General features: G+C 38.7%; 1 protein-coding gene across 2 annotated transcripts; it reads right to left on the reverse strand.

The window, feature by feature from the left end:
• On the reverse strand, positions 1–27243 carry STT3A (STT3 oligosaccharyltransferase complex catalytic subunit A). 2 transcript variants are annotated; one of them, XM_058544871.1, is made up of 18 exons: positions 27159–27243; positions 24682–24808; positions 23856–23916; positions 21205–21326; positions 20678–20823; positions 19311–19401; positions 18089–18195; positions 17231–17395; positions 15260–15440; positions 14274–14429; positions 13210–13301; positions 12379–12534; positions 11947–12135; positions 10915–11031; positions 10695–10797; positions 3446–3634; positions 2507–2622; positions 1–1918 (listed from the first exon to the last, which is right to left on the reverse strand). In XM_058544871.1, the coding sequence occupies exons 2-18, from the start codon at positions 24767–24769 to the stop codon at positions 1880–1882; spliced, it is 2118 nt and encodes a 705-aa protein (XP_058400854.1). In that variant the 5' UTR covers positions 24770–24808; positions 27159–27243; the 3' UTR covers positions 1–1879. The 2 variants fall into 2 exon arrangements, with proteins under 2 accessions (XP_058400854.1, XP_058400853.1); XM_058544870.1 differs by lacking the exon at positions 27159–27243 and adding an exon at positions 25519–25628.
• Between the last annotated feature and the right edge of the window lie 293 nt (positions 27244–27536).

Genomic DNA, 27536 nt, shown 5'->3' on the forward strand with positions numbered 1-27536 from the left:
TACCAAAATAAAGCAAATTATTTAATGATATGGAGGTAAGTAATGTGAGAATCAGCAGAGTTGAAATTCATTGCCTCTAGGGGGTGCAAAACAGTGTTGTTGCTTTTTAGAATTATTTTATTATTTTTACACTAAGAGCACTATAACAATGAAAAAAGAAACGTAAATTTTTTAAAAAGATAGCTTCATGTAGCCTAGAAAGGTAACAAAATTAAAATCGTAAGAGCAACAACTATAGTGATAAATGAAAGAGTTATCCCATATATACTATAGATGAAGATCACTAATGATCTCTAACTGGTATTACTCATATAGGTAAAAAAAAGAAGAAAAAAAAACCCCTCAGAATAAGCTCTTCCACTAGGAAGGAATTCTGTATATATATCAAGTAATGTATTTACATACAGTAAATCAAATCTTACATCAAATCTAAATCTCACCCACAGTTGAAGCGCTTGGTATATAAATTGGTTTGGAAGGCTGTTTCCTGGGTATACAAGTATACCTGAGCATACCCTTTAGGAGCACCATTTTGACTTATCTAAAAGCCATGTAATTGCTCCTGTTTCTTAAAGAGGTAACACTAAACAGTTACCCTGTATTATTTCTAATGACTTAGGGTTTATATATATATCACTGATATGTGTCTTATGTTGTAAAATACATATAATGTCCTACTGTACTGAACATAAAGCTGTTTGTCCTGACATTAAATATCGATGGGACTACTACTGTGTTTTGAGTTAAAATTATTTTTAAAGTTTCTCTTCCCCTGCAGTTAGGCTAGCACTGCTCTCTAGGTACCTGCTAATAGCAATTCTTCCCCCTTCTAATTTGTAGCTTGTCTGGCAAGGGCTTCAAAACCAGATCATCAAGCTTGTTAGTGATATTTAATAACAACAAATAGGATAAGACTAAGGGAAAAAGAAGCCCCCCTTACATAATCACAAGAGTTTTAGTGCAAAAGCTAAATCAAATGAGCAGAGACATTTACTGTATCATGGATAAGTGAGAGTACTGAAAAGCTGGATTTCAAATAGATATGTATGATTATATTTCAGCTGATTTCAAAAACACCTACTGACCAAGTTCTATACATAATGTTGGAGGGGTTTTTCCCTCTACCTTGATAACAATAATTCTACTGTTTGCCCTGAGTCTTCAAAACTGCTGACTTTGGTCTTACTTGATTTATTCCTGCTCCAAAAAAAAAACCTATCTAGTCCCAAAAAATTGCTGAGATCAGGTATGGCTAGCCACCTTCTGTCCCTTGCAAAAAGAGCCTCTAAGGACGAGATGTTCAGAACAGAGACATGATGGCAACAAAGCTGCCTTTCCTGCCCAGAAATCCACTCCTCTGGTCCCACAAATATTTATTCATTTGAAAAAAGTTTATTGAGCACCCACTATGTGCAAGGCATTGTGCTATGTGCTGCAATTTTTGAATTGACAAAATTATTTGTATATGTAGGATCTGAGCTAGTCCTTGATAGTTTTCCTGATTTGAGAAAGACAGAATGTCCCTACGTGGCTCATTTAGGGAGCAAAGAACATGGATGAGGTCTGCTTTCTGTCCTATCAGCCCAGCAAAAACTTTTGCCTTCCTCAAATCAGTCATAAGTCAAAACGAATAAGGCACATTTTTAAAAAAATTCCCCCCTTTAATTGACCAAAGTAAAGCCATGACATTTCATTTGGTAACCTGCTCAAAATTATAAAAATCATTGCATTTGACCCAGCCCATACTACCCAGGGCAAAAATTCCAGACAATTCTAATCCCATCGTGCTCTGTTCTTATAAACTGCATATTTAAAAACATCTTCAGCGTCCTAAATGTGACGCGCTCAGTGCGAAGCATATCGGAGCTGGATGTAACATTTATGTCCTTGACAAGCCTCGATTATCCAGGTCCTTTACCTGCAACATAAAGATGTCAGTTTAATATTTACAATCAGATTAGCTTAGGAGAGCTTTTCTACTGGGTTGGGTTCACCCAGACAAGAAGGGAGTATGTTGGATTCTACTCCCTGGTTTGGCTTTGTGACTAAACGAGCACCGGTTTGAGACTAGCTGCTCTCTGCTTAGCCTTTTGGAGTACCTCTGTTAGGGGCAGTATAAATGATCTACTCTCCAAATGTACCAAGGGTTCTCAATCTTTTCTTACATAAGAGATACAACACACTTCTACGTGACTCTCTATGCCATAAATTCTTCAGCGGGAGAGAAGAAAATGTAGTTCGAAAACACAAACATAGACACTTTCTCTTTTTTACCCCATCTAAGCCTGATAATCACTAAAACAGATCAAGTACAGGCCCAACTGGAAAAACTATCATTGCAACCACTGCCAAAATGACAGCAGACTGAGGCGTCTACTTTCTAAAAACAATCTAAAATAAAAATAGTAAAATTCTGAGTGAGTTGCAAGCTACTTTTCAGACATTAGAAATGTCCCTATTTTAGAAATATGTGGCCCATTTTGAAGCACTTGAAGCATCTGCTCACCTTGTATATCCTGACTAGCCAATGTTCTGTGGTATATGCTTCCTCCAGGACGTCAAGCTCAAAGTCTTTATTCCCAATCTCAGCATTCCGGACACGGTCAAAGCCTGGTGGACGCTCTAGAAAGGGACAAAAAAGGAGACACACTTCCTTCTATAGTGCTGATTTCCTGAAGAAATAGTAAATCAGTTTGGTAAATTGTCCACTAATTGGAATGTTACTCCTCAGCCTACAGTTGTTTATAGAGAGTAAGACCTGCAGAAAAGGACATCAGATACTAAGGGCAAATCAAGTGTTACCCTAACTCAAGTTCTCTCCAAGATGATACTTGGCAGAGTCCATGGAGGTTATCTCTTTTAAGAGATAGGGGGCTGAGTTCCAAGCCCCTCTATTCCTGAGGATTGCCACCCAGAGGCCTCTGTGATACACCAGTAACGCTTGCATGGATCAGAGAAGAACCTAGCAGAAGTCAAAGGCCTGCATCTGCTTCAGAAATTGTCCCTAGTGCAGAACCAAGAAATTGAAGTCAGAAGGAGAGACTTAACCTAATCAAATTACTATCAATGTATTTATCTGAAAAAATGATAAGTCGTTTATCTCACTCTATCCCCCTTCATTCCTTTCTCCATTGCAATATCTTTTACTGAGAGGCAATAAAAAGTAATGGGTAAAAGCACAGAATCTAGAGCCAGGCTGCCTAAGTTTAAACTGACTCTGCCACTAGTAATGTGACTTTGGGCAGTTAAGTAACCTATTTATACCTCAATTTCCTCATATAAAAAATAGGAATAATATTAGTATCTACCCTTTGGGTTGTTGTGAGGATGAAATAAGTTAATAGATGTAAAGCACTTAGAGCAGTGCCTGGCATATGAAAAACACTATATGCGTTAGCTATCACTGTTCTTACTATTGTCATTAGTGTTAGTATGAATCACTCACTGGCTTCTGTGTAGACCTGTCCAAAGCGGTAGTAACACATCTTGTACATAAGGCAGTTGAGCAGCACTGGAGAACCCTCACGGTCCACACGGAATTCCCCAGTTGGAGTATAATAATCATGCTCCTTAATATGTTTTCCTGTGTCTGTGCTCCCTCCAATCCGGACCATCCACAGAAACTTGTTGATGTCTAGAAAAAAAAGAAAAAGAACTGCTGCATCAAAAAGGTTGCTGGAGCTAAATCTCCTAATGAAAATGTTACTATTTCTAAGGAAATTCCCCAAAATATTTTTCTAATGGGGAATGGTACCATTTAACTCTAATTTATGAAAATAGGAAAAGACAATGTGCGGACAAAACTTTTTTTCCTCAAAATATACAACTTATAGATTATTAGACTCCTGAAGTCCTATGGTCCAGACTTAAATCATAACTGAAATTGGTCCCAGGTATTAGCTATGGTTAACTGTCCAATATAGTAGCAACTAGAAACATGTAGCTACGGATAGTTGAAATGTGGCTAGTCCAAATTAAGATGTGCTGTAAGTATAAAATACACACTGGATTTCTAAGACTTTGTCCAAAAACAAAACAAAAGTGGGCAAAATATCTTGGTTACATGTTAATAATGTTTTGGATATATTCAGTTAAATAAAATTATTAAAATTCATTTCCTGTGTTTCTTTTTATTTATTTTGATGTGGCTAAGAGAAAATTTAAAATATGTGGCTCCCATTATATTTCTATTGGACAGTACTGACCTAGGAAGTAGGGAGCTATACCAGAAAGGTAGAGGAGACACGAATATGCTCCCTCTTGACCTATAGTTGCACAGTTACAAACCACCAAAGGGTATCTATGAGAAGTCAACATTTCTATGTCAAACACATTACCAGGCTCCATAAATACTGATACCACCATCACTCAGGTTCTCTCTCTTAGAGTATGTCACTCTTTGTATCTCTTCCACAGGCTTTATGGAAACAGATGGTTAGTATAAAAAGTATTATTGATCCATAAGAAAAAAAGATTCCTACTGCACTACTGCAAAGAGTTCCAGGGGATATCACAGTGGTTAAGAATACAGACTCTGGATCTAAACTGCCTAGGTTTGAATTCCAGCACTGCCAGTTCCAGGCAGGTGACCTTGAGCAAGTTACTTGACCTCTCTATGCTTCAGTTTCCTCATCTGTCAAATTATAAAAATGAGAGTATCTACAACAATAAGAATGCTATATTATTATGAGTAAGAGCACATAAGGCATTTAAATACATCATTTGTCACATATTAAGCATTCAGTAAAAAATAATACTCTCCTCAGATACTGTCAGCATTCTTACCTCTGCCTTACAAATGGAAAAACTGAGGAACAAAGACTGAGCCTAGATCACACAGCTAGAAACAGAATCAAAACAAAACCCCAGAGTGTCACCTCAACAGTCTTAGAGCACTGGTATTATAGTTTCCTGGCAGGTATGTCTGAATCAAAAACCTGACAAGCTTTAAAAATGGAAGCACGGGGCCAGGCTGGTGGGACAGTGGTTAAGTTCATGTGTTCTGCCTCGGCGGCCTGGGGTTCGCAGGTTCAGATCCTGGGCATGGACCTCTGCACCGCTCATCAAGCCATACTGTGGCAGCGTCCCACTTACAAAATAGAGGAAGATGGGCACAGATGTTAGCTAAGGGCTAATATTCCTCAGCAAAAAGAGGAAGATTGGTAACAGATGTTAGCTCAGGGCTAATCTTCCTCACTAGAAAAACGAAAAAACAGAATGGAAGTGTGCACAGCAAGGGACACAATCAACAAAATGAAAAGACAACCTACGGAATGGGGGAAAATATTTGCAAACCATATATCAGATAAGAGGTTAATATCCAAAATATATAAAAAACTCATATAACTCAATAGGAAAAAACCACACAATCCAATTAAAAAATGGGCAAAGGACCTGAATAGACATTTTTTCCAAAGAAGATATTCAAATGGCCAATAGGTACATGAAAAGGTGGTCAACATCACTAATCATTAGGGAAATGCAAATCAAAACCACAATGAGATATCACCTCACACCTGTTAGAATGGCTATCATTAAAAAAACAAGAGATAACAAGTGCTGGTGAGGATGTAGAGAAAAGGGAAACATTGTGCACTGTTGGTAGGAATGTAAATTGGTGCAGCCACTATGGCAAACAGTATGGAGGTTCCTCAAAAGATTAAAAGTGGAAATACCATATGATCCAGCAATTCCACTTCTGGGTATATATCTAAAAGAAATGAAATCACTATCCCAAACAGATATCTGCACCCCTATATTCACTGCAGCATTATTTACAATAGCCAAAATATTTAAACAACCTAAGTGTCCAGTGACAGATAAATGGATAAAGAAAATGTGACATACATATATACATAATGGAATACTATTCAGCCATAAGAAAGATTGAAATCTCACCATTTGCAACAACGTGGACAGACCTTGAGGGCATTATGCTAAGTGAAATAAGTCAGACAGAGAAAAGATCATCCACTGTATGATTTGTGGTTGCCAGAGGCTGGGGGAATTGGGTGAAGGTGGTCAAAACTTACAAACTTCCAGTTATAACACGAATAAGTTCTGGGGATGTAATGTACAACATGGTGACTAGACTTAATACTGTATTGTATATTTGCAAGTTGCTAAGAGAGTAGATCTTAAAAGTTCTCATCACAAGAAAAAACAATTTGTAACTATGTGAGGTGATAGATGTTAACATAATTTTGCAATATATACATATATCAAATCATTATGTTGTAGACCTTAAACATATACAATGTTATATATCAATTATATCTCAATAAAACTGGGGGAAAAAAGATAATATATAAAAGAATAGGTATGGCTGTGGTTTAATAAACAGACCCCTGGTCTACTGGATCATCAGTCAATGATATGTATCTGATCTTAAAATTTCCACATAATGTAATACCTAAGAAAACATTTTAAATCTCTCATTTGTTTTCTTTTCTATTAAAAATTTCAAAAATTACAAAAGAAGAATGGAAGAGTGTGAGAAGTAACAGGTACAGCATGAAGGACAGCCCACTGCTGAATGATATTGTTGTTTACAAAAAAAGCTCAAGTTAAAGGAGGGTAGTATTGTATCAAACTCTGACATAAGAGAATCTGGACTACCATCAGATCTAAATATTTTATTTTAGATCTGTGTAAGCATTATTTTTTTCGTGAGGAAGATCGGTCCTGGGCTAACATCCATGCCAATCTTCCTCTTTTTGCTGAGGAAGACTGGCCCTGAGCTAACATCTATTGCCAATCCTCCTCTTTTTTTTTTTTTGCCCCTTTTTCTCCCCAAAGCCCCAGTACATAGTTGATGTTATAATTTCACATCCTGCTAGTTGCTGTATGTGGGACACTGCCTCAGCATGGCTCGACAAGAGGTGCGTCAGTGTGCGCCCGGGATCCGAACCCAGGCCGCCAGTAGCAGAGCGTGCACACTTAACCACTAAGCCACAGGGCCAGCCTCTGTGTAAGCATTTAATAGAAAATGAGTAACATGAAATAAACATGCTTTGCCAAAATGGCACAATCTTGTTCATGACACTAATATCCCAAAGAAGTTTAAATTAAGAATATTTAAGAAACATGAGATGTGACCATGAAGTGATGAAACTTTTTAAAAACACTATAGAATTTTTATACCCAAATGCCTGTTAATCCCTTTAGAAAAGGTCATTTTTGGAACTTGTACCACTTAGCATAAAAATGCTCAAAATAGTCTGGAATTTCTCATTTGGAATCGTCTTCAGAGCTCAAGTCATGTGCGTGTGTGTGTTTTTTTAAAAACCCATGTTAGGGGCCGGCCCAGCGGCATAGCGGTTAAGTGCGTGTGTTCCACTGCAGCGGCCCGCGGTGGGCAGGCCCGGATCCTGGGCGCGCACTGATGCACCGCTTGTCAAGCCACACTGTGGCAGAGTCCTATACAAAGTAGAGGAAGATTGGCACAGATGTTAGCCCAGGGCCAGTCTTCCTCAGCAAAAAGAGGAGGATTGGCATCAGATGTTAGCTCAGGGCTAATCTTCCTCACAAAAAAAAAATAAATAAATAATAAATAAAAATTTAAAAACCACTTTATTGAAATATGATTGACATATATAAAGCTGTACATACTTATACAACTTGGTGAGATGGGTTTTTTTTTTAAATAGACTCAGTAGAGACAAGAATGATAACTGAAGATGAGTTGGGGCAGGAGGAGGAGGGATCAGCAATTAAGACAATACCAATGACTGTTTTTTGGCACATATTTGTATATGTGTCTGTGTGTGTTTGTGAAAGATTGAGAGAGAGAGAGAAGCTATTCTAAAATGTTAAAAAGCATTCACAGAAGGCACCAGCTGGAATGTTACCATGATTAAATAACAACAACAATAATAATAGTAATAATCTCTAGACTTTGGGTTCACTCCTTTTCCTTGTACAATACTTCTCAAATTTTTCAGAATTCCAATAAAGCCTAATAATTTGAGCTTGAGAAATAAATTCAATGTGAGAAAATAAACCAATACTGTCTTCTTTCATGATTTTCACATGCAAGCTTTCATGAATTTAGATAATAACATTGTTCAAACTGTTTTTTAAATAGTAATCTTATCTTTCTAAAAAAAAAGTCTAGCTTCCATACATAGGTCAGATTAACTGTCAAATCATCATCTTTCAACAATTCAAAAGCATAGCATAATGTCCAAAGAAAGGTTCTCTGTTAAGGCTTTCTTTCTGAATGAGTCTTTCTTTATGTAAACCTAATCTAAACTACCATTCTCACAAATTAAGCAACCATTTGACCTAACTAAATCTCTGATTTTCACATTTTTATAGTCCTCCATGACCAATTTATTAGGAAGGAGCAGCTTGTCCATCTTCATTAAAACATCTGTATTACCACTACATATATGCACAAATGAAAAAGATTTCTAATACCAAGCATAAGCAAGGATGTAGAGCAACGAAGAATTTCAGACACTGCTGGTAGGAATGTAAATTGGTACTACCGCTTTGGGAATTGCTGCCAGTATCTATTAAAGCTGAACAACATGCATTCTCTCTAAACTAGCATTTCCACTCTTGGGTATATATGTTTACCAGAAGACATGCACAAGAATGTTCATAACAGCATTATTCATGATAGCCCCAAACTGAACATAACACAGATATCCATCAACACTAAAATGCACACATTGTGTTATATTCACACAATGGAATACTATACAAGAATAAGAATTAAGAAATTATAACCACTCGCAACATGAATAAATCTTGCAAACATAATAGTGACCAAAAAAGCCAGAAACAAGAGTACATACTGTACTACTCCATTTATAAAGTTCAAAAATATGCAAAACCTCCCAGGTGTGTGTATATATATATTTCAAAACTTATGAAATTACAGATTTTAAATATGTGCAGTATACAGTGTGTCAATTATGCTTCAATAAATCTATTTAAAAAACAAACAAATGGCATTAGAAGCCAAGATAGTGGTCACCTTTGGGAGATGGGGGAAGATACTGCAAGAGATATGAGGAGGAATTCTAGGACACTAGTAATGTTTCTTGATCTGGGTGCTGGTTACATGGACATGTTCCCTTTGTGAAAATTCATCAAGCTATACACTTACAATATCTGCATCTTTTTAAATGTTAAACTTTAAGAGAAAGTTAACTTTAAAAATCTGTATAATCCAGACCTCTTGACCTTAGCACTATTTCTTTTCATGCTAAGTTCCTTTGTCAAGTTTTCACATGCTAATTTCCTTAACTTCACACAAAAAAATATATGTTCCAAATAATGACATTCACTTTTATGCCAGCATTAAACATACACTTCTATTCACCTTAGCAGGCAATAAAAGGTTGACTGAAAGTGGTCACTTAGCACTAGTGTTAGTGCTAACACTCCAGGGAACTATCTTTCTATCACATATATGTGTACATCCGTATATATAAAAATACATATACATACAAACATACATACACACACAAAATACTTTCCTGTAGTATCTGGATATGGTATTATCATTAGAAAGAGAAAACCTATAAACAATTACACACAATCAAATAGTGCTGGTGCAACTGTTTGTGAAAGTTCAAGTCTGTGGACACACGTCATTGCTATCATCATGCTTCCTCTGCTTGTACTAGACACACATGGAAAGCAGTCTTATTACTTTATACTGACACTTTATATGTACTATCTGGGTGGGTTTGTTAAGTCTGTCTATATCAGAGGGCACAGATAATCTAAAATTCCAACATCTTTAAGAAGCAGCCATATATTCAAAGAAAATTAAGATAGAAATATGATAGTAATTATTAACTATGGGAAAACAAAAGTTACTCTAGATGAGAATGTAACCACAGTGCACTGGTTGACTCAGCAGTGAATAATATTTACATAGTCACGGTTCTGAAAACACTTTATTTGGATTTAACTAAAAACTAAAAATTAACTCTACTGAGAAGATCCAAGAGGGAAAGGGGGAGAGGCAGTGATACAAAGGACTAAATTCCTTATCTACTATAACAATGAGTTGATACAGTATATCTAAAATGATCAGTCAATGAATAGCAGAATATACATATTATTTAGAAATATGAATGTAAGTACTAGAAGAAACAATGGAAGGAATGATTGCCTCTGGGAACTGATGTTATAAGGGGGCTTAGGTTTAGGGGCAGAGGACTACCACTTTTTATTATAAACCTTCAGAAGTGTTTAACATTTTAAAGTATAAACAGCTATTTAATTTTTTAAAAGTTTTTTTTAAGGCAGAGAACTGTATTTGGATGATTCTTCTAAAAATATGGTTTTGCTAATAATGGGAACATGGTAACATATACCATATATATATAACACATATATATAAAACATTTTAAGCTGGCAGATGATTCTACAGCTTAAACCCACTAAAAAATGCTAATTAAGTTCGTTTTCAGAAGCCTTATGTTCTTTGTTTATTTACTGGTTGTGGAACTACTCCTAGGTCTTTGAACAATTACAGCATGCCGTACCTACATGACAATTATCTACATTTACTTCCAACTTGCTGCCACACACACAAAAAAGTAATCAAAATTATTTTGATATCAAAACTTATCAAATTACAGTTTTGAACCTCAAGTTGCAAATACTTAGGAACTTTCCCAACTAAGAAAATAGTCTCCTGTAGCTAGAAATAGAATCAAGTACATTACCATCAGAGGAATACCCAGTAAGGCCTCCAAAAATGACCAGCACATAGCTAACATCAAGCTCTCTCATGATCTCATAGGCTTTTTCTTCTGTGGATGCCATTGCCTAGAAAAATACATGCACATTTCTCAGAGCAAAATTCCAGGTCATGTGATCCATCATGGAGAAATATTTCCCACTAGACTCTGTGCGCCAAACACTAAAATGAACCCTTCACCTTACCTGCCCTACTCGAGAAATATGGGTATTATTCCAAGTGTTGTTATCCACTAAAATCGTCCGATTCGCCATAGCTGTAATCTGGTAGCCATAATCCCACCATGACATGACCTTCGCATCCTGACAGAAGAACAAGAAATGGAAATAACAAGCTTCTCACTGTCTCCAAAAATCAAATACAAAAGAAGGAGTAGAAGGGCATCTGATAGGAAGTGAGGCATGGCTAATTAATTTCTTCACAAAATAATGCATGCCTAACCAGAAAATAAATCTTGCCACCTGGTCCTACATTTATATACAATCATGAACTCTCAGTGCAAATTATACAATCCAACATTCCCAATACTTTCATCCTGGATCACCTTATACAAAACAAGCACAGTGGGGTCAGAAGTGTAGCAGACTGTGCAATATTTCCAAATAAATAGCGGTGTCATAAGATAACCGTATTAAATAAATGACCTTTAACAATGTCACAAAAATCAGTTATTATAAATATGGGGAGAAACACAAATCACAGGATATGATGGGCAAGGATTAAGAAATTCTTCAAGTTTTGATTCCTAAGAATCTAACTCAGAAATACTGTTCCCAACAGCTACTGCAAAGGAAATCACTTCAGATTCTCAAAAGTCATAAAGCAAAATGTTAAAAATGGTTATCCTCAGGTGATCACTTCATGGAAAATTTATCTTTTTTCTTGCTTCTATTTTCTGATTTTTCTACCATGAACATGTATTATTTATTTGTAACTTTTTTTCTTCTTTTATAATTGGGATGGTCTACCTCATGATAAAATCACCATGCTGTCAATACAAGTGTCCAAGCAGAGTGTAGATAATTACCAGTAAAGGTCACTATAGAAGAAATCCTAAATTGAATGAAGGCTGATCTTTAAGGCTCATTCAACACCAGGGTTCTGTAGTTTCAATTTCTCCAAGCCTTCCACCCATCTAAAAGCTGTATGATTCACTATAACATCAAATGTCTCCCTCTTCCCCCTACCCCACAACCCCACTTCTCCCAAATCTTCACCTCTGGCGTATTGTGACGAAGCCAATAGTACGCTTCTCGAAAGTCATCAAAAATGATCCTACTGCCATCCCCACCACGGGCAGAGAGCACAATGGAGGGAGAAGAGTAGGCCTCACTGGTCACCCAGGTTGAATGAAAGGTGTAGGTGATGAGAAAGAAAGCCATGACCAATATCATCCCACTTGCCACCTAAACAAGGAAGAAGAATTGTGTTGTAAACCAAATTAAACTTACACAACACAGAACAGTTTCTAATACACAGTCAATAATATAGATGAGCCGAATCAAAATAAGTCAGGGGCTACATGAGTTAATTCTGACCACTTAGGACAGAGCTCTACTTTACTTTCTCACTCAAAAAAAAAATATACACACACAAACACATGCACACACAGTTTCCCAAGCCCATTCCTAGTGTTGTTTAATTCTCACTTCATTCTTAATAGGGTAGGTAGAATCCTGCTGCTTCTTGCTCTTCTTGTCTGGACGACTTATGTCCAGATTCTTCATGTAAGTGGACAGCACCTGGGAAACTCCAATGCCAGAAAGAATGCACATAACAGGTGCCAACACTAGCATTAGACGCACCTAAAAGAGACAGGAAGCAAAATCACAAGATAATCAGTGTTCTACAAATTAAAGATTTCGACCTATTAGAAGATTATGACATCAATTTAGGGGTTTTCAACAAACATGATTCTTAAATGAAACTGAAAGAAAAAGAAAATACTTAATAGATCTATAGTAGTAGAAGAATATATTCTTAAACTTTGTTTTTAAGTTATATATAATAGATGTATATATGTGCATACTGAGTAATGATACGATATAAAATGTATTTCTTAACTGTGGTTTGGGGTCAAGAAAGTGTGAGAAACACTGTCATACTACAACATATAAAATCTCTCCTCTTTTAACAACCTAGCACTCAGCAATCCTCCCACGCCTTTAAGAAAAAAACATCACCTCCCTTTTAAAGACACCCAGAAAGAGAGCAGAAGGAACCTGGCCAGGGTCACTTTCTCCAACAAACGTAAAAGTGCCTCTCCCTAACACAAGGTTATGTATCCGAAAAAGTTGACCCCACAATCAGAATTCCTGGGAAGGGTCAACAACAGTAGGCAGCTTTAAAACTCAGCTGCTCAAATGCTAAGGGAAGCATCTGTACAATCATCAGTACTTTCTGAATCCAGCCATGCAGGAAAAAAAAGCACCTCAGAGTTAGGGGTGGAAAGGTTTGCTAGGACTGAGGGCATTCCTCACCATTACAGCTGAGAAGTACATGCTGGTCACACCATACATGATGATGAAAATCCTGGCATCAGACAGGTTGCTAAAGCAGTAATAGAGACCAACTACAAAAGTAAAAGTAAAAAGAAGTAAGCAACTGAAAAAACAAACTGTGCGAAGATGTTTACTACAGCACTCTTTAAAACAGCAGAATACCAGAAACCACCTAAATAAATGTCCAACATTAAGGAAGTACTTAATTATAGTGTATTTATAAAATAGAATATAATACATCAATTAAAAATTGCTGCAGGAGATTATGGACTATTTGCCTTCTTCTTTACACATCTCTGTACTTTAAAAAACTAATAAATTATATATCTTAAATACTGTTTCTCTAAAATAATACTAAGTAACAGAAATTACCATGATTCTTTATGAAATGAAAAAAATCAGGGGAAAAAACTGTATCACCTCATTTTTATTCAATAAATAACTGGATGAATATACATCAAAATGTTAACAATAGCAACAGATGAGTGGTGAGAACTCCTGAAATTTTCACTTTTTTACTTGTCTATATTTTTTACAATAGACAACTAACTTTCATAATAAGAAAAAAACGTGAAAATTATTTTATAAAAAAAAAGAAAGCCTCCTATGACTGGCAAATTCCAAAACATATCTGGATTGGCCAGAAGATAAGTTAGATAAAGAGGCTTTACAATCAATCATGGCTATTCACAAACTTCAATACTGCCAAGAAGATAAATGGGGAGGAGGCAGAGATGCAGGTGGTGGGAGAGAGGTACACTAGAAATGCTCCCCTGCAAAAAAAAATCCTGAAATTAGGGTTGAATTTTAACTTATAATACAAATTAACAGAAAACTGTCAGGCTAATTTGCCAGTATCTGCAACTGTTCAACTTCTGACTCTACTCTGCTTCAAACACTAGAAAAATGTGCTAGCCATCCTCTGTACTGCATAGAGTAAACAGGCAAAAAACAAAAACACAAGGATGAGCGTAGTTTACTTATTTTGAATCAAATGGCAATTCTTACAAAGAAGGCCACTTCAGAACACAAGGCAGACAGACCTGGAAACATGAAGACGAGAAGCTGCAGGTCAAAATAGTATGAGGACCAGGTTGTAGGCTGATGCTCAGACACAGAAGCAATGATGGGGATGTTGTTCTTAGCATAAGAAGGATCCAGCAGTGAGTAGAAACGCCCCGTCCAGGGAGATATTTTTCCTGGCAGCAAAGAGGCAACAAATATTTCACAATCACTCCTGAAACAAAATAACATCTGATCCTAACTAATCGCAACTTCTCGTTTTAATAAGGTTATCTGAGACAGAGAAGGACTTGGTTTTTGTTTAAATGATACCAATACTTTGAGAATTTCACTCCTTTCTTTCAAACTGGAAAGTACTTTTGTCAGCATAGCCAGCAGAATAAAGACAGGCTGTATATAAGCTCAGAGAGAAGAAGGGAGGCAGAAATGCTCCCAAGAGGGTTTTAGGCCAAATCTGATCAAAACCAAGACCAACTCTATACACTAAGTCAACTAGGTCTTCCAGTGCTGCTCTGAATACACAGAGACTTGGGCAAAATCAAATCAGCCTCTAAGAAGTGGAAGTGAGGAAAATGAAGGAGGAGGAAAATGTGGCATGCCAATCAAATGAAACAGCCACAGTTTAGCGCATTTGGGATTAGATAAGGCCACACTGTAGGGTATGACAAGCAATGTTAGGATTTCTCCCACCCTACCAATAGTAAAGAAAAGAAAAGAAAAAAAAGAGAAAGATCATCAGGTAAGCTACAGTCCTTTCACCAAGTGTAATTCTTCTGAGACTAAGAGCTGCTCTAACAAGACATTCTTTGCTATGCTGAATTCAAACACTGTGCTAACCAGTGGACTGAATGCGAAGAAGTAGGACTTTATATGCTTGAAATGAAAAAGAGAAACAGGAGGAAAAAAACAAATCTTTCTGTGGTCAGGAAATAATCTGCATTTTTGGAGTTTATCATATGCCCATACCCATTTACATTTAATACTAAAAGCTGTGAGCCTTCCCTACCTGTCAGCATGAGAAGAGCTCCCACGGTGAGAAGGACAAAGCCTACCAGGGAGATGACACTTCGGAAAAGAACTTCAAATTGCTGTGGATTCAACTTGCTGCGCAGATAATCCACAAAGGCATGGATCTGGCAGAGACCAAAGACCCCAAAGGCTGCCATGTGCTCTGATGAAAGGACGGGCTGTAGGTGAAAGCGTACGGAGAACTATGTTAGGAAAAGAATGGGGCCAGCCTAGATACGAATGAGTTCTGATGCCTCTAAGGAATTAGGGACTCTCTAGGGAAGAGTGTAATTCATCTGTCACATTATCCAAAAAATATTTAGAGTCTCCCAAAGAATACCATACTCTATCATTATCATACCTCTAGCCTTTGCTCAGGATATTTCTTTAGCATGAACTGCAATTTTCTCATTTTCCCAAAATTCACTGAATTCAATGAATTTTTCAAAATTCATTTTCAGCATTTACTGAAATTCTCATCATTCAAGGCCCAATGCAAATACCATTTCCTCCTAATCTGCCAAACTGAAATCTATCACTCCATTCTATGTTCCACACACTTTATTTTTATTTTTTTTGTGTGAGGAAGATCAGCCCTGAGCTAACATCCGATGCCAATCCTCCTCTTTTTTTGCTGAGGAAGACTGGCCCTGGGCTAACATCCGTGCCCATCTTCCTCTACTTTATAGGGGACGCCACCACAGCATGGCTTGACAAGCGGTGCGTTGGTGCATGCCTGGGATCGGAACCTGCGAATCCCAGGCCAACAAAGCAGAGCACACACACTTAAACAGCTATGCCACCAGGCCGGCCCTCCACGCACTTTGGATCTCTTCTGTTGCTTAAAAATTCTTTGCTTAGAACAGTGGTTCTCAAACTCTAGTGGGCATCACAATCATGTGGGGGATGGGGAGAAGAGGGAGTGTTAAGACATGTTTTGCTGGGGCCGGCCCGGTGGCGCAAGCGGTTAAGGGCGCGCGCTCCGCTGTGGCGGCCTGGGGTTCGCCAGTTCGGATCACGGGCGCATACCAACGCACCACTTGGCAAGCCATGCTGTGGCAGTGTCCCATATAAAGTGGAGGAAGATAGGCATGGATGTTAGCCCAGGGCCAGTCTTCCTCAGCAAAAAAAGAGGAGGATTGGCAGATGTTAGCACAGGGCTGATCTTCCTCACAAAAAAAAAAAAGACACGGATTGCTGAGCCCACCCCCAGAGTTTGATTCAGTAGGTCTGTGGTAGGGCCCCATAATTTGCATTTCTACCAAGTTCCCAGATGCTACTGATACTGCTGGCCCAGGAACTTCATTTCCAGAACCGCTACAGACTATAGACACGTAGTATAGCATATACTTCCTTCCCCCCAACAAGACTGTAACTTCCTTAAGGACCAGGACCATATTTTCACTTTTTATATTTCCCATAGATTAGTGAATTGCATACAGTAGGTGATCCATAAAGAAGTACTTGCTGACCTCAAATGTTCCACTTTCATAAGAATTTTACATGAGAACTCAAACACACTACATTATTCTCTGATTTAATAGTTGTCTCTCAACCCTATAGGGTAATGTGGTTAAAAAGTTTGTGCTTTGCTTCCTAAAGGACTTTCACTTAGGCCCCCTTAGGAAGTTCAGGGGTCATGACTATTAAATGGGGTTATTATTAGCATTAAAACGGACTAGAATAACTTTGATCACTCACATCAACTCAGCTCAACCAAAATATCCCTCCTCCCCCCACAAATCTAAGCCAAATTAAGTCATTAAATTATAACTTCATGGAGTAAATATTAATACACTCCTGGAAGCAGACTTTAATGACCAATTACCAATGATTCTGTTGCTTCAGTTAACACAAGAAGTCCAAGGTTAGACCCGTGAATAAGTTCAGAATCCAACATAAACCAATCTAGTTGGAGCTGCTTAGAAAAAGTGGAAGAAACTAAAAACTCCACTCAGCCTAGGCTCACCTGGAAACCCACAAAGGAGATCTGCATGGAAAGAATGGTGCCTAGACAGTAAACAGTACAGTAGGCCACATAGATCCGGTGGGAGAAACGTCCTGTGAGCATCAGCACCAGCACATGGAGAGGGATCAAGTTGATCAAGAACACATAACCTCCCCATGAAGAGACCTGTGACAGGATAAAAAAGAATAGTTCATCTGAGTACTACTCCTCAAACCACCACCATTATACCTTAGGAAATCACCTGTGACCTTTTTAAAGAACATCTCTTACAGTAACTGTAAACTTTATTTATGCCAAGAAGCTTAAAGAGTTTGATTTCTTTAAACAGGAAAATCAAATTCACACCTATTACTGTAACTCAATCCCCTGTCCCCTATGGCTCCTGCCACCATGATCACAAAACAAGAGGCACCCAACCCTCAGGGTTAATCCAGATGCAATCTATTGTAAGGTCAGATGGAGGATTTAGGGATACATGGGAAACGTGAGCAAGTGGAGGCAGTTAAGGGAAGAAGTCTAAGTGTATACATGAGATTGACCAGAAAAAAATATATTAGAAAAGGAAAAATTTTAAGGGAATATATCAGAAAAGAGAGTCGGCCAACCAATATGTACCCCCCCAGAGGAAATACAGTATCGGGAGAACTTGAAAAATTAAAAACATTATCTCTAGCTTGCCATTATACAATGGATATCCATGCCTGCCTTGGACTGGGCTTTGTATGGATACAAGAGACAAGACTTTCAGCCTCCAGTCCACGGTCTCAAAGCCCAAGAGCTACTTCCATTTTGTATCAGTTGATCCCAAGGGATATTCAGACACAGAGAGACTTCTGGAAGAAAGGAGTAAATAGTTACCATGTAGAAATAAGCAAGGGCACATTTGGCTGCCCAATAGATGGAACCAGTCTTTACTGCTTTGATCCACATGTAGTAGGTGAGCAGCATGCAAAAGATGGCAATGCCTGCCAAAAGAACACAACAAAAATGCAATAAAAGGCCGTGCTGGCATAATACTTAAGCATACAGTTCTGGAGCAGACTTCCTAGATTCATATCTCAGATCTACTACCCATTAATAGTGTAATTATTTTACCTCTCTTTGTCTCAGTTTCCTGTGAAAAGGAGTCCATAACAGTAACTACTTCATAAAAGTGTTGTGAAGACAAATTTAATTATTCCATGTAAAGCACTTAGAACAGTACCTAGCATACAGCAAGCACTCAGTAAGTGTTGGCCATTATTATTACTGTTCTTTCCAGGCACTAAATTCCCTGCCTGTGTAGTCCAAAAGATATCCTGTACTATCCTGAACCTTCTTGTCTCTACATCTTAGCACAAGCCGGTCTTTATGCCCCAACTGCCCCTCTCCTTAATATTTACCTAATGAAGTCTCAACTTCAGGGCCCAGTTCAACCTCAGCTACTTCTAAAAAGCCTTCCCTGATCCCCAAATCTGAATTAATCTCTCCTTTCACCAGATTCCCAAAGTACTCTGTTCATACTTCTCTCATGGCATATAATACTGTCTGTCTGTTATTAGTTATTTTTATAGGTCTGTATTTATCTTAATAGATTATGGGCCAAAATAATTTTATTCATTATCTATCTCTATAATTCCTTAATTACGAGCCAAAATAATCTTATTATCTATCTTTATATTACCTACCACTGTGTTTTCCCAATAACATTCAATAAATATAGATTGAACTGAAAATAAGTCAATAAAAGTCATTATAGTTTTAAGACCATCCATCCTTCTTATCTAGGAAAATAAAGCAAATGATTACAATGTTAAAACAATAGTACCATTCAACTAACTAAAAATTAACTCTATTTTCATGAGTCCAGCAATGAGTCAAAGGCCTTATATAAGGAAAATTACCAGCTACCTTTCTAGAGGGGATGATGGAGAGAATATAAACTTATCTGAGGTCCCTCCCTGTCCATTTCTAATCTTCTCACCCAGACATCATTTTTGCTATTGCTAAACAAAAGATTTGAACCCAGATTTTACAGCAATTCATGAAGCTCTCTTGGATAATGAGGTAAACAGATCCTACTCAGCATTTTAAGTCTTACCTTCATTATCATAGGAGCCAGCCACAGATCGAGAGATATATCCAGGAACTACAGCAATCATGGCAGCAGCAAGAAGTCCAGCCCCTGCGTCCTGTAAGAAAAGAAGTGTAAGAAGTTAACACCAATACATCTATGAGAGAGAAGATCCCCTAGAGATCCTCTAGAGAGGAGATCCTCTAGAGAAGATCCTCTAGAGAGGAGCAGGATCCACTAGTCCATTCTGTTTATAATGGACCCAGAGAACAGTCCAACATTTTCCAAGGTAGATGCAATGCTAGAAATGCTAGAAATGTTCACAGCACAAGAAAGCTAAAATCTTCACAACCAATTCCCCATGACGATACCAAGTCTGAAAGTGAGTACACACATGCTAAAGACAGACAAATCACGTACGCTGTCAGACATCAGACATTGCCCCAGAAGGGGCTGTTTGGCTGGAGTGTCCCCAGGCTTATGAGTCCCTATCTCTAACAATCTCTGCACACCACAGGAACACCAGTCACACCTCTAAAAGCTATTCAAGGACAATCAAAGGAAGATAATTATTATTTGAGCTAAAAAGCCAACAAAGATAGGAGATAATCTATAGGAGATAATCTATCTGGACTAAAGATGCCAGGAACGTAGATAATAAAGTTGGAAGATCACCAGGTAATCTGTGAGCTCTGGAAAGAGGAACGACAAAATATAACCCACACTCCAAAAGAGTAAAAACTTGTCTGTTGATAAACGTTAAATTTTGGATCAAGGGCAGCAAGGAGAAGGATGAAAAATATTCCAAACTAAACTCAAGTTTCCCAAGCCCTCCTACTAGTTTATCACCTCTCAGATCTCTCTCTGACACCAAAGCTACAAACTAAGAACAGCATCCAAAGAGCCAGGGTAGGCAAAGCAGAAACCTAGAAAAAGAGAGTCAGTATTATGGAGTCTACTACAAAAGCCAAGTGGTTTAAGAATTTTTAAATACATGTTTAAAAAAAAAAATTAGCAAATAATTGCTAAGTGTCCATTTCCAGCAGGAAGAACTAACCACTTTGGAAAACTTCCTGTATTTTTCCTCTCCCTTAGATTGTAAAGACTTCAAAATCTAAACCTTACATTTTGCATTTTAAATGTTTTTTTCCTTTATGTAGCAATTTACATTTGACCTTCCAATGTTCTCTTATAAGGACAAACAGTTGCTAATGATAAGAAACTACATATTCTAGGGAGAGGCTGGAGTGAACTCAATGATTCAACCCAGTAAAAGCTGTCTTTAGCCTCTGGCTCCCTGCTCTTCTCAGGCTCTCAGTCCCCCACCTTTAGCATCTACTAGAGAGGTTCAACAACATTCATTCCCAAGCCTCCTGTCACCCCAAATCCTTCACCTTGAGCTCTTTGGTAAGGTGGTACGTGACGATGGTGGTGAAGGAAGAGAAGAGAGGGGCCAGGAACACACAGACATTCCGAATGTCGATGGTGATGTGGAAAAAATGGAGTACATGGTAGATTGCAGCAGAGGTGATCATTAAGCCTGTAACAGGAAGAAGAAACTCCATTAGGTTATCCTAGTAAGACAAAGAACTTAAGGGAAAGAGAAGGAAAATCCAAATATCAATAGTGACAACACAGGTCTCGACAAACCACCAGAAATATTAACACATCAACTGCAGTAGGCTATAAATGTCTCTCCTAAGGATTCAATCAGAAGTCCAGAATTTATAAAAAACCACCCATCCCCACTCTCCCATTCGTGTTCTCGTGTCTATATAAGATCTACTTTTAGGAATCTGTAATCAGATTGAAATCACAAGTGTCACAAAATGAACATATTAGAAATAAAAGAAACTGTTCCATAATATACAAATACCTTATTTCTGTTTTAAAAAAAAAGAAAAAATCCTGTTCGCTTCACCTGGGTAAATGGTTCCTCCAATGATTCGTCCCAAAGGGTACCAGGCCCGGTCATCAAACCAGTTATGGAATTTATAAAATCCCTCCTCAGCCAGGAACCGGGTAGTCCGATAATTAAAGTACCTACAGCAAGAAAGAAAAGATCTCTGTCTCCTCTTCTTCATACTCAAATACTTGCATCAATTTGCAGTGAATTTTGCTCCTTAAGTTATACCACTGAGGAACTTATCATTTCTCTAATACAAGTCAGTTTGGTAGCAAAAATTATGCCAAGCATGAAAACCATTTTAAATTATCATAAGTCTCTTCATTTCTAGCTCCATGATTGTCTCAACTAAAGTATTGCTTCTCTCATAAGGAAATGCAACTGGACCCTAATATTATAATAAAGCCCTCAAGCAGGATACTTCACCAGGCTGGCATACAGTAGGCATCAGCACCAGTAAGAGAATTCAAGTACCCAAAAGACAGGACGGCTGAGATGTGGCCACTAATAAATTTGGCTCTTTTCAAAAGACAGGAACATACAAAAGAACATATCCATTCAACACACAAGAATACATGGATAATTTCAAGTGATGAGCATCTCTAAAGATGTTGGTATAACACCATACGCAGAATGAAAATTTTTTAATCCACTCCATAACACAAACTTCTTAATGAGTGTTTAAACTTGTAACGAGGTCTACTCATGTTGTTATTTAAAACAGTTCTGGGGGCCGGCCCCTTGGTGTTGTGGTTAAGTGTGTGTGCTCCGCTGCTGGCAGCCTGGGTTCGGATCCCGGGCGCACACCTACACACTGCTTGTCAGGCCATGCTGTGGCGGCATCCCACATAAAGTGGAGGAAGATTGGCATGGATGTTAGCTCAGGGCCAGCCTTCCTCAGCAAAAAGAGGAGGACTGGCATGGATGTTAGCTCAAGGCTGATCCTCCTCACAAAAAAATGAATAAATAAAAAAAAATAGAACAGTTCTGAATGCTACATAGCAGTATAAAAATATAGATTACATTAAAAATATTTGATATAAAATGCTTATATAGCATTTTGCAAAGACACAGTTCTTTAGATCCAAGCTATGTAACTCCTTCTCTTAAGTTTCTCATTTAAAAAGAAATTTAAAAAAAGGCAAAAAATAAACATAAATAAAAATTTAAGTAAACAAATAAAATAAAAGAACTTGTTTAACTGCTAAAGATAATCATGACTAACCATCTTTCCTGCCCACCCCTCTAACCCTATTTCCTCCTGGGTCAGTCAAATTTTAGCAGCTGAAGTAAGTAGAAGTAGCAGATGGTAGAAATCTCTATCCTTCTGTTTGTTGCTGATGAATGTTATTTTGGTAACCGTCAGAGAGACAAAAGGGATGAGGGCAGCAGGCAGTCAATATGTGTTAGAATTGTGTCTTTTACCCAACAGTAGGAGAGGCAAAGTGAGACAGAGGAAGTATAAGTTAATGGGAATAGGCCTGGACTGGGGTCACCCCCTGGGCCTCGGTTTCCTGCTCTGCAAAAGGAAGTATCAAATCACATGATCTTTCCAGTCCCTTCCAGCTCTATGACTACAGAGCAGATACTCTTGCTTTCCCTGACCATCTCACCTCAATGTTTGCTCATCTAGAGGGACTGAGAAAAAGCCCTAACAGACTGATGATCAAGAAACAAAAGGACGTAAGTTTCCTCATTCATTAGAAAAAATATACATTGATTTGGGAGGCTCCAAAGAAAATATTTACATGCCTCCAAAGTGCTTCAAATATCTACACAAAACAAAATGACAAATTTATAAATACATGCAAGTATTAAACTTTTGAATCAATGCTCCATAAGCTGAATATGCTATTTTTAAGATATCAATAATACTTCAAGAACTTAGATCCTGCCTCTCCAAATTTTTAATTAAGCCTTAACTTTAGGCAATATAACACAGTAACTCCAGTGTCTGGAGACAGACTAATCTAGATTCAAATCTTGGCTCCTCCACTTACTAAATGTGTAAACTTGAATAGCCTCTCCCAGCCTCAGTCTCCTCATCTGTAAAATGGAGACAACAGTACCTCCATCTCATAGGGCTGTTGTAAGGATTTAGAGATAATCTGTAAAACAGTGCTTGGATCAAAATGAATGTCAGTAAATGTATTTCACCCATATCTTTTTTATCTAATAAACAAAATCCCTAATCAAACTGATAGCTTTAAACTTTCCTCAGTGTCTTAGAACTTAACTGGTAGGCTTAATTTCTACCACACAAATTGTTAAACAAAAAAACAAAAAAAAATGTCATGGATCTCAAGTTCACGGCTTGTAATTTTCTATTGAGCCTCAAATACAACATGCCCCTTTCCCTCAATCTGCATCACTGTTAACCAAGCTGAGAAGCCAGACTTCTCTTAGCCTAGCCAGATCTTAAATGACAGGCAGGCACACCAGCAATGCCTCTCACATTTTTTATGAGTTTGAGAGACTCACCTGGTTAATTCCAACAGAAATGTTTCAAAAGGAGACAATTATCTCCTTTGGAAAACTTAGAGTTTTTTCCCCTAAATGTATAGAAAGTGCACCTCCATCACTGAGAGCTGACTGGAATTTGAATTTGAAACCCATGAACCTGAATGCTTCCCAAAGGAAATACCAGACCAAGCAAAGGTACTCACGGATCAAACTCATGGATGACACTTTCAAATCTCAAGACAGCAAACAGACGAGTGGAGAATGCTGCAAAAACCAGAGAATTAATATTGTAATAGTGATGTGCCATGAAAAATAGTAGATAGTAGTATTATAGAGATAACAGTATTATCTAGCACAGAAGTCACAAGAAATATAAAATGATCCCTGAATAAAGTATTTATCCATCCCTCCCATGTAGAAGAAACAAAAGAAGTTCACTTTCCCCTGACAATGACACCTTAATTTTCCACTTAGGTAGGACACGTTTAACTACTTATTATCAAGGCCTATAACAATGCATTCACCCACTAACACTGCACTCAACTTACAAGGCCCTTTTTTATATGTATGTTGATCTCCCCTCCCCACAACTAACCTTAACTTTGGAGCAAACTAAGAGGTAAAGCAATCAAGGCTATACTTGCGACTCATGAAGAACTAGAAAATCTAAAAAACACAGTAAGTTCTGAAAAGACTTGCAGAAATACTATGGTAGGCAACTAAACTGAAGACAATTGTCTTTTACAAAATTCACTATAGAAGGGTCCCCCATAACTGTTTCAGCCCTATGAGAAAACCGAATTGGCAAAGTATGCTTCCCATTATTTCCCAGATGATCACTAGCCCTGACTTTTATAATCCTTGTTTCTTTTAATTTGCCTTCATAAAATTATACTGATGGAGAACAGTAAAAAGAACACATTACAATCAGCTAAAAAGAACGAGGCATTTAAGAAAGCCATTCTTGATTTTTTTCAAGATTTTTCTCCTTTCCCTCCCCAAAAGACAGAGGTCCACATGCACACTCACATAACACAGCAGCCATTGACAGAATGAGAAGCTTCAGAAGTGTGTCCTGCTTTTCATAGGACAACCGCAAAAATCCCAGCTTAGTCATCTTGACATCAATGGGTGGCAACAGATGACACTCAAATAGCTAAAATGGAAAAGTCAAGACCATATGATATTGAACGCCTTCAACTTACCTAATTCACTTTCAAATTTTATGGTAGTAGAGAACTATAAAGGAGACAGCAGCTAGTGAACACACCAGAGAGGGTCAGGGCTAATATTAATACCCAACCCTTTTCTGAATTATGATGGACTGGCAAGAAAGTAGGCACAAGTCAGGTCTATGTGTCAAGACTAAAAAGGAGTGATTAGACTCTATCAGCATAATTCTGTTTCCCACTCCCTCACAGCTACGAAGTGCATAAGCACAACTGGCAGTAGTGTGGTACAACAGAAGTAAAGAGGAAACACAGGAATAGAAAAAAAGGAGGTTGGAGGAAGAGATGCAAAGAAGATAGGAAAAATTGGAAATAGAGAAAAAAATAAATGCGGAAAGAGAGCATTCAAGAAAAGGCAGGAATGTATGAAAGAAAGCAGGGAATGAATAGTGAGTACAGAAGTGCAAATAGAAAGCGGAGAAATAGAAGTCATGACTGAATCAGCACAGTTTACAGCCCTAAATTTCAGTTTCAACTGACTGGCTACAAGCTTCTTTCTGTTCCAAATCCAATGGGGCTGCAGGGTCAACTAAAGAGCACGACACCAATAATGCAGGTACAGTCACACACTCAAGAGGCAGAGATACACATACATAGATCACTGCACTTTCAATCCCATGTATCACAATGGACCTACTGTTCAGATCTATTCCCACTTCTAATCAGCTGTCTCAAGGCATCTCTGTAATTGACACTGCTGTTTTAAGCCACTGATCCCAGAGACAACTCATGGAACCAGATGACAATCTAGAGAGAAAAGAAAATAAATTTTTCCTACTGAAGAAAGAAAAACTCAGGAAAAAGAAAAAACTAGCTTGAAATAAAATGTTGAGGGAAGCAGTTTGTAGACCATTCAGAATGGTGATCACTTGATGGACAAGATTTATTAGCACTCATTTACCATAAGAGGTTAGCTATTTCTCTTTAAGATAGTACTGCCTTCTTAAACCATAAACTGGCCAAAGGCTAAGTGATAATGAATGTAATAATAAAGGATATGCAACACTCTTTTAAGACCACAGGAAAAAAAAGGAACCTGCACCCTTAAGTGATCTTTTTCCCACTATTACTAGAGGAAAGCGAAAAAATAACACTGGACTAGGTGGAAGGCATGAAGAATCATACATTCCTAGCTCCAACAGTGAAAAGTCAAACATCTTTTCCATAATTAACTGTCCCAGAGGAGCAGCTGTACATGTGTTTTTAATTATAATTCCGAAGGAAAACCTTATCTTGCAATCAAAAATAAACACCTAAGTCCAGGAAGTCAATAATCCAGCCACATCCCTCAGGCTTGTTTTCTGGAATGCCTGAAATAAAAAAAACTTAACACCATAGGGGCCGACCCCCTGGCTTAGCGGTTAAGTGCGCGGGCTCCACTGCTGGCGGCCCTGGTTCGGATCCTGGGCATGCACCCACGCACCGCTTCTCTGGCCATGCTGAGGCCGCGTCCCACATACAGCAACTAGAAGGATGTGCAGCTATGACATACAACTATCTACTGGGGCTTTGGGCGGAAAATAAATAAAATAAATCTTTTTAAAAAAAACAACACCATTGAGTTGACATGCGTCACACACCTGGAAGAGTAAGCAGAGGAAATGAGAGTACTTGAAGCTCTACCTGAAAACTGAGTAAAGGAGCTGGTAATTTAAGGAAGAACCTTAAGGGAGTTTTCATAGTGTGCTCTCTAGTTGTTCCCCACACTGCTAAAGCAAATAAGAACAAAAACACTTTTCTTACGACACTTAGCATCCGTTCTCCTCCTCAACTGTGCCTGCAAGCTGTGACATCCTTGTCCCACCCTAATTCTAGCTTCCAAGACGGCAACTTCCCCACTCCCGTTTACCTACATGCTTTCTCACGCCCTCTCACACTCCTTTACCCCCCTCCACCCCGACTTCTGCTCACTCCTGCAGGTCCCACCCCCCTCCGTCTCCCTTCTTGACACAACTCAACACCTCTGACACCACCACCGCGGGAAAACCCAGCACATCAGCATCCTACGCGCCTTCCCCCCACAGGGCCAGTCCCACTTTCCCACGCCCTCCTGGCCTAAGCGCACGCCCCATCCCAGACCTTCCTATCCTTCCATTCCAGGATGTCCCCACACCCACCTCAATCCCCCTCCTCTGCAAGGCCCTAGACCCTGCTTCCCTCCCCTACCCTCCACCCCCGCCGCCTTTAGAGCCCCACCTCCTGCACTTCGTTCAGCACCACCGACGCCCTGGACTGCACCTGCGGCTAACTCGCAATGATATCCTACAGTTTTCTTACCTGGCTAGCGTTCCTCAGGAATCCGCTCCGCTCCCTCTGCCATCCGTTCAGCGGCGCACCCAACCCTGGCAGCAGCTGGGTCCGCCTCCCGGACCGCTCCCCATTGGCTGGCTCAGCCCCATACGACACTTCTGGAGAGCGACAGGATCGCGGGACTGTCTGTCAGGTCCGGAGGCGTGGACAAAGCCGCGCTCCCACTTCTTAACTGGACAATATAGATATCACTTAGCAGCCAGGAGGCGGGACTTCGTGCTCCCCCCGAGCTGTGACAGGCCTGCTCGTGAGAGCTAGAGCGCCGAAAGAACATGCTCGGAGCAGTTTGGTTGACGGCCGAGGAGTGACGTGTCGGTCTGCGGACCGCGAAGGATTCGCGGGAGA

The sequence above is a fragment of the Diceros bicornis genome, chromosome 7 (genome assembly GCF_020826845.1).
Source record: "Diceros bicornis minor isolate mBicDic1 chromosome 7, mDicBic1.mat.cur, whole genome shotgun sequence".
NCBI lineage: Eukaryota > Metazoa > Chordata > Mammalia > Perissodactyla > Rhinocerotidae > Diceros > Diceros bicornis.

Coding starts and splice junctions, on each gene's coding strand:
- STT3A (XM_058544871.1), bottom strand. CDS start 24,769: ATGACTAAGCTGGGATTTTTGCGGTTGTCCTATGAAAAGCAGGACACA. Junction 20,824..21,204: donor TGGAGGAACCATTTACCCAG/GTGAAGCGAACA, acceptor TTCCTGTTACAG/GCTTAATGATCACCTCTGCT. Junction 2,623..3,445: donor ACAGGTCTACACAGAAGCCA/GTGAGTGATTCA, acceptor GTCCCTTTCTAG/AGCGTCCACCAGGCTTTGAC.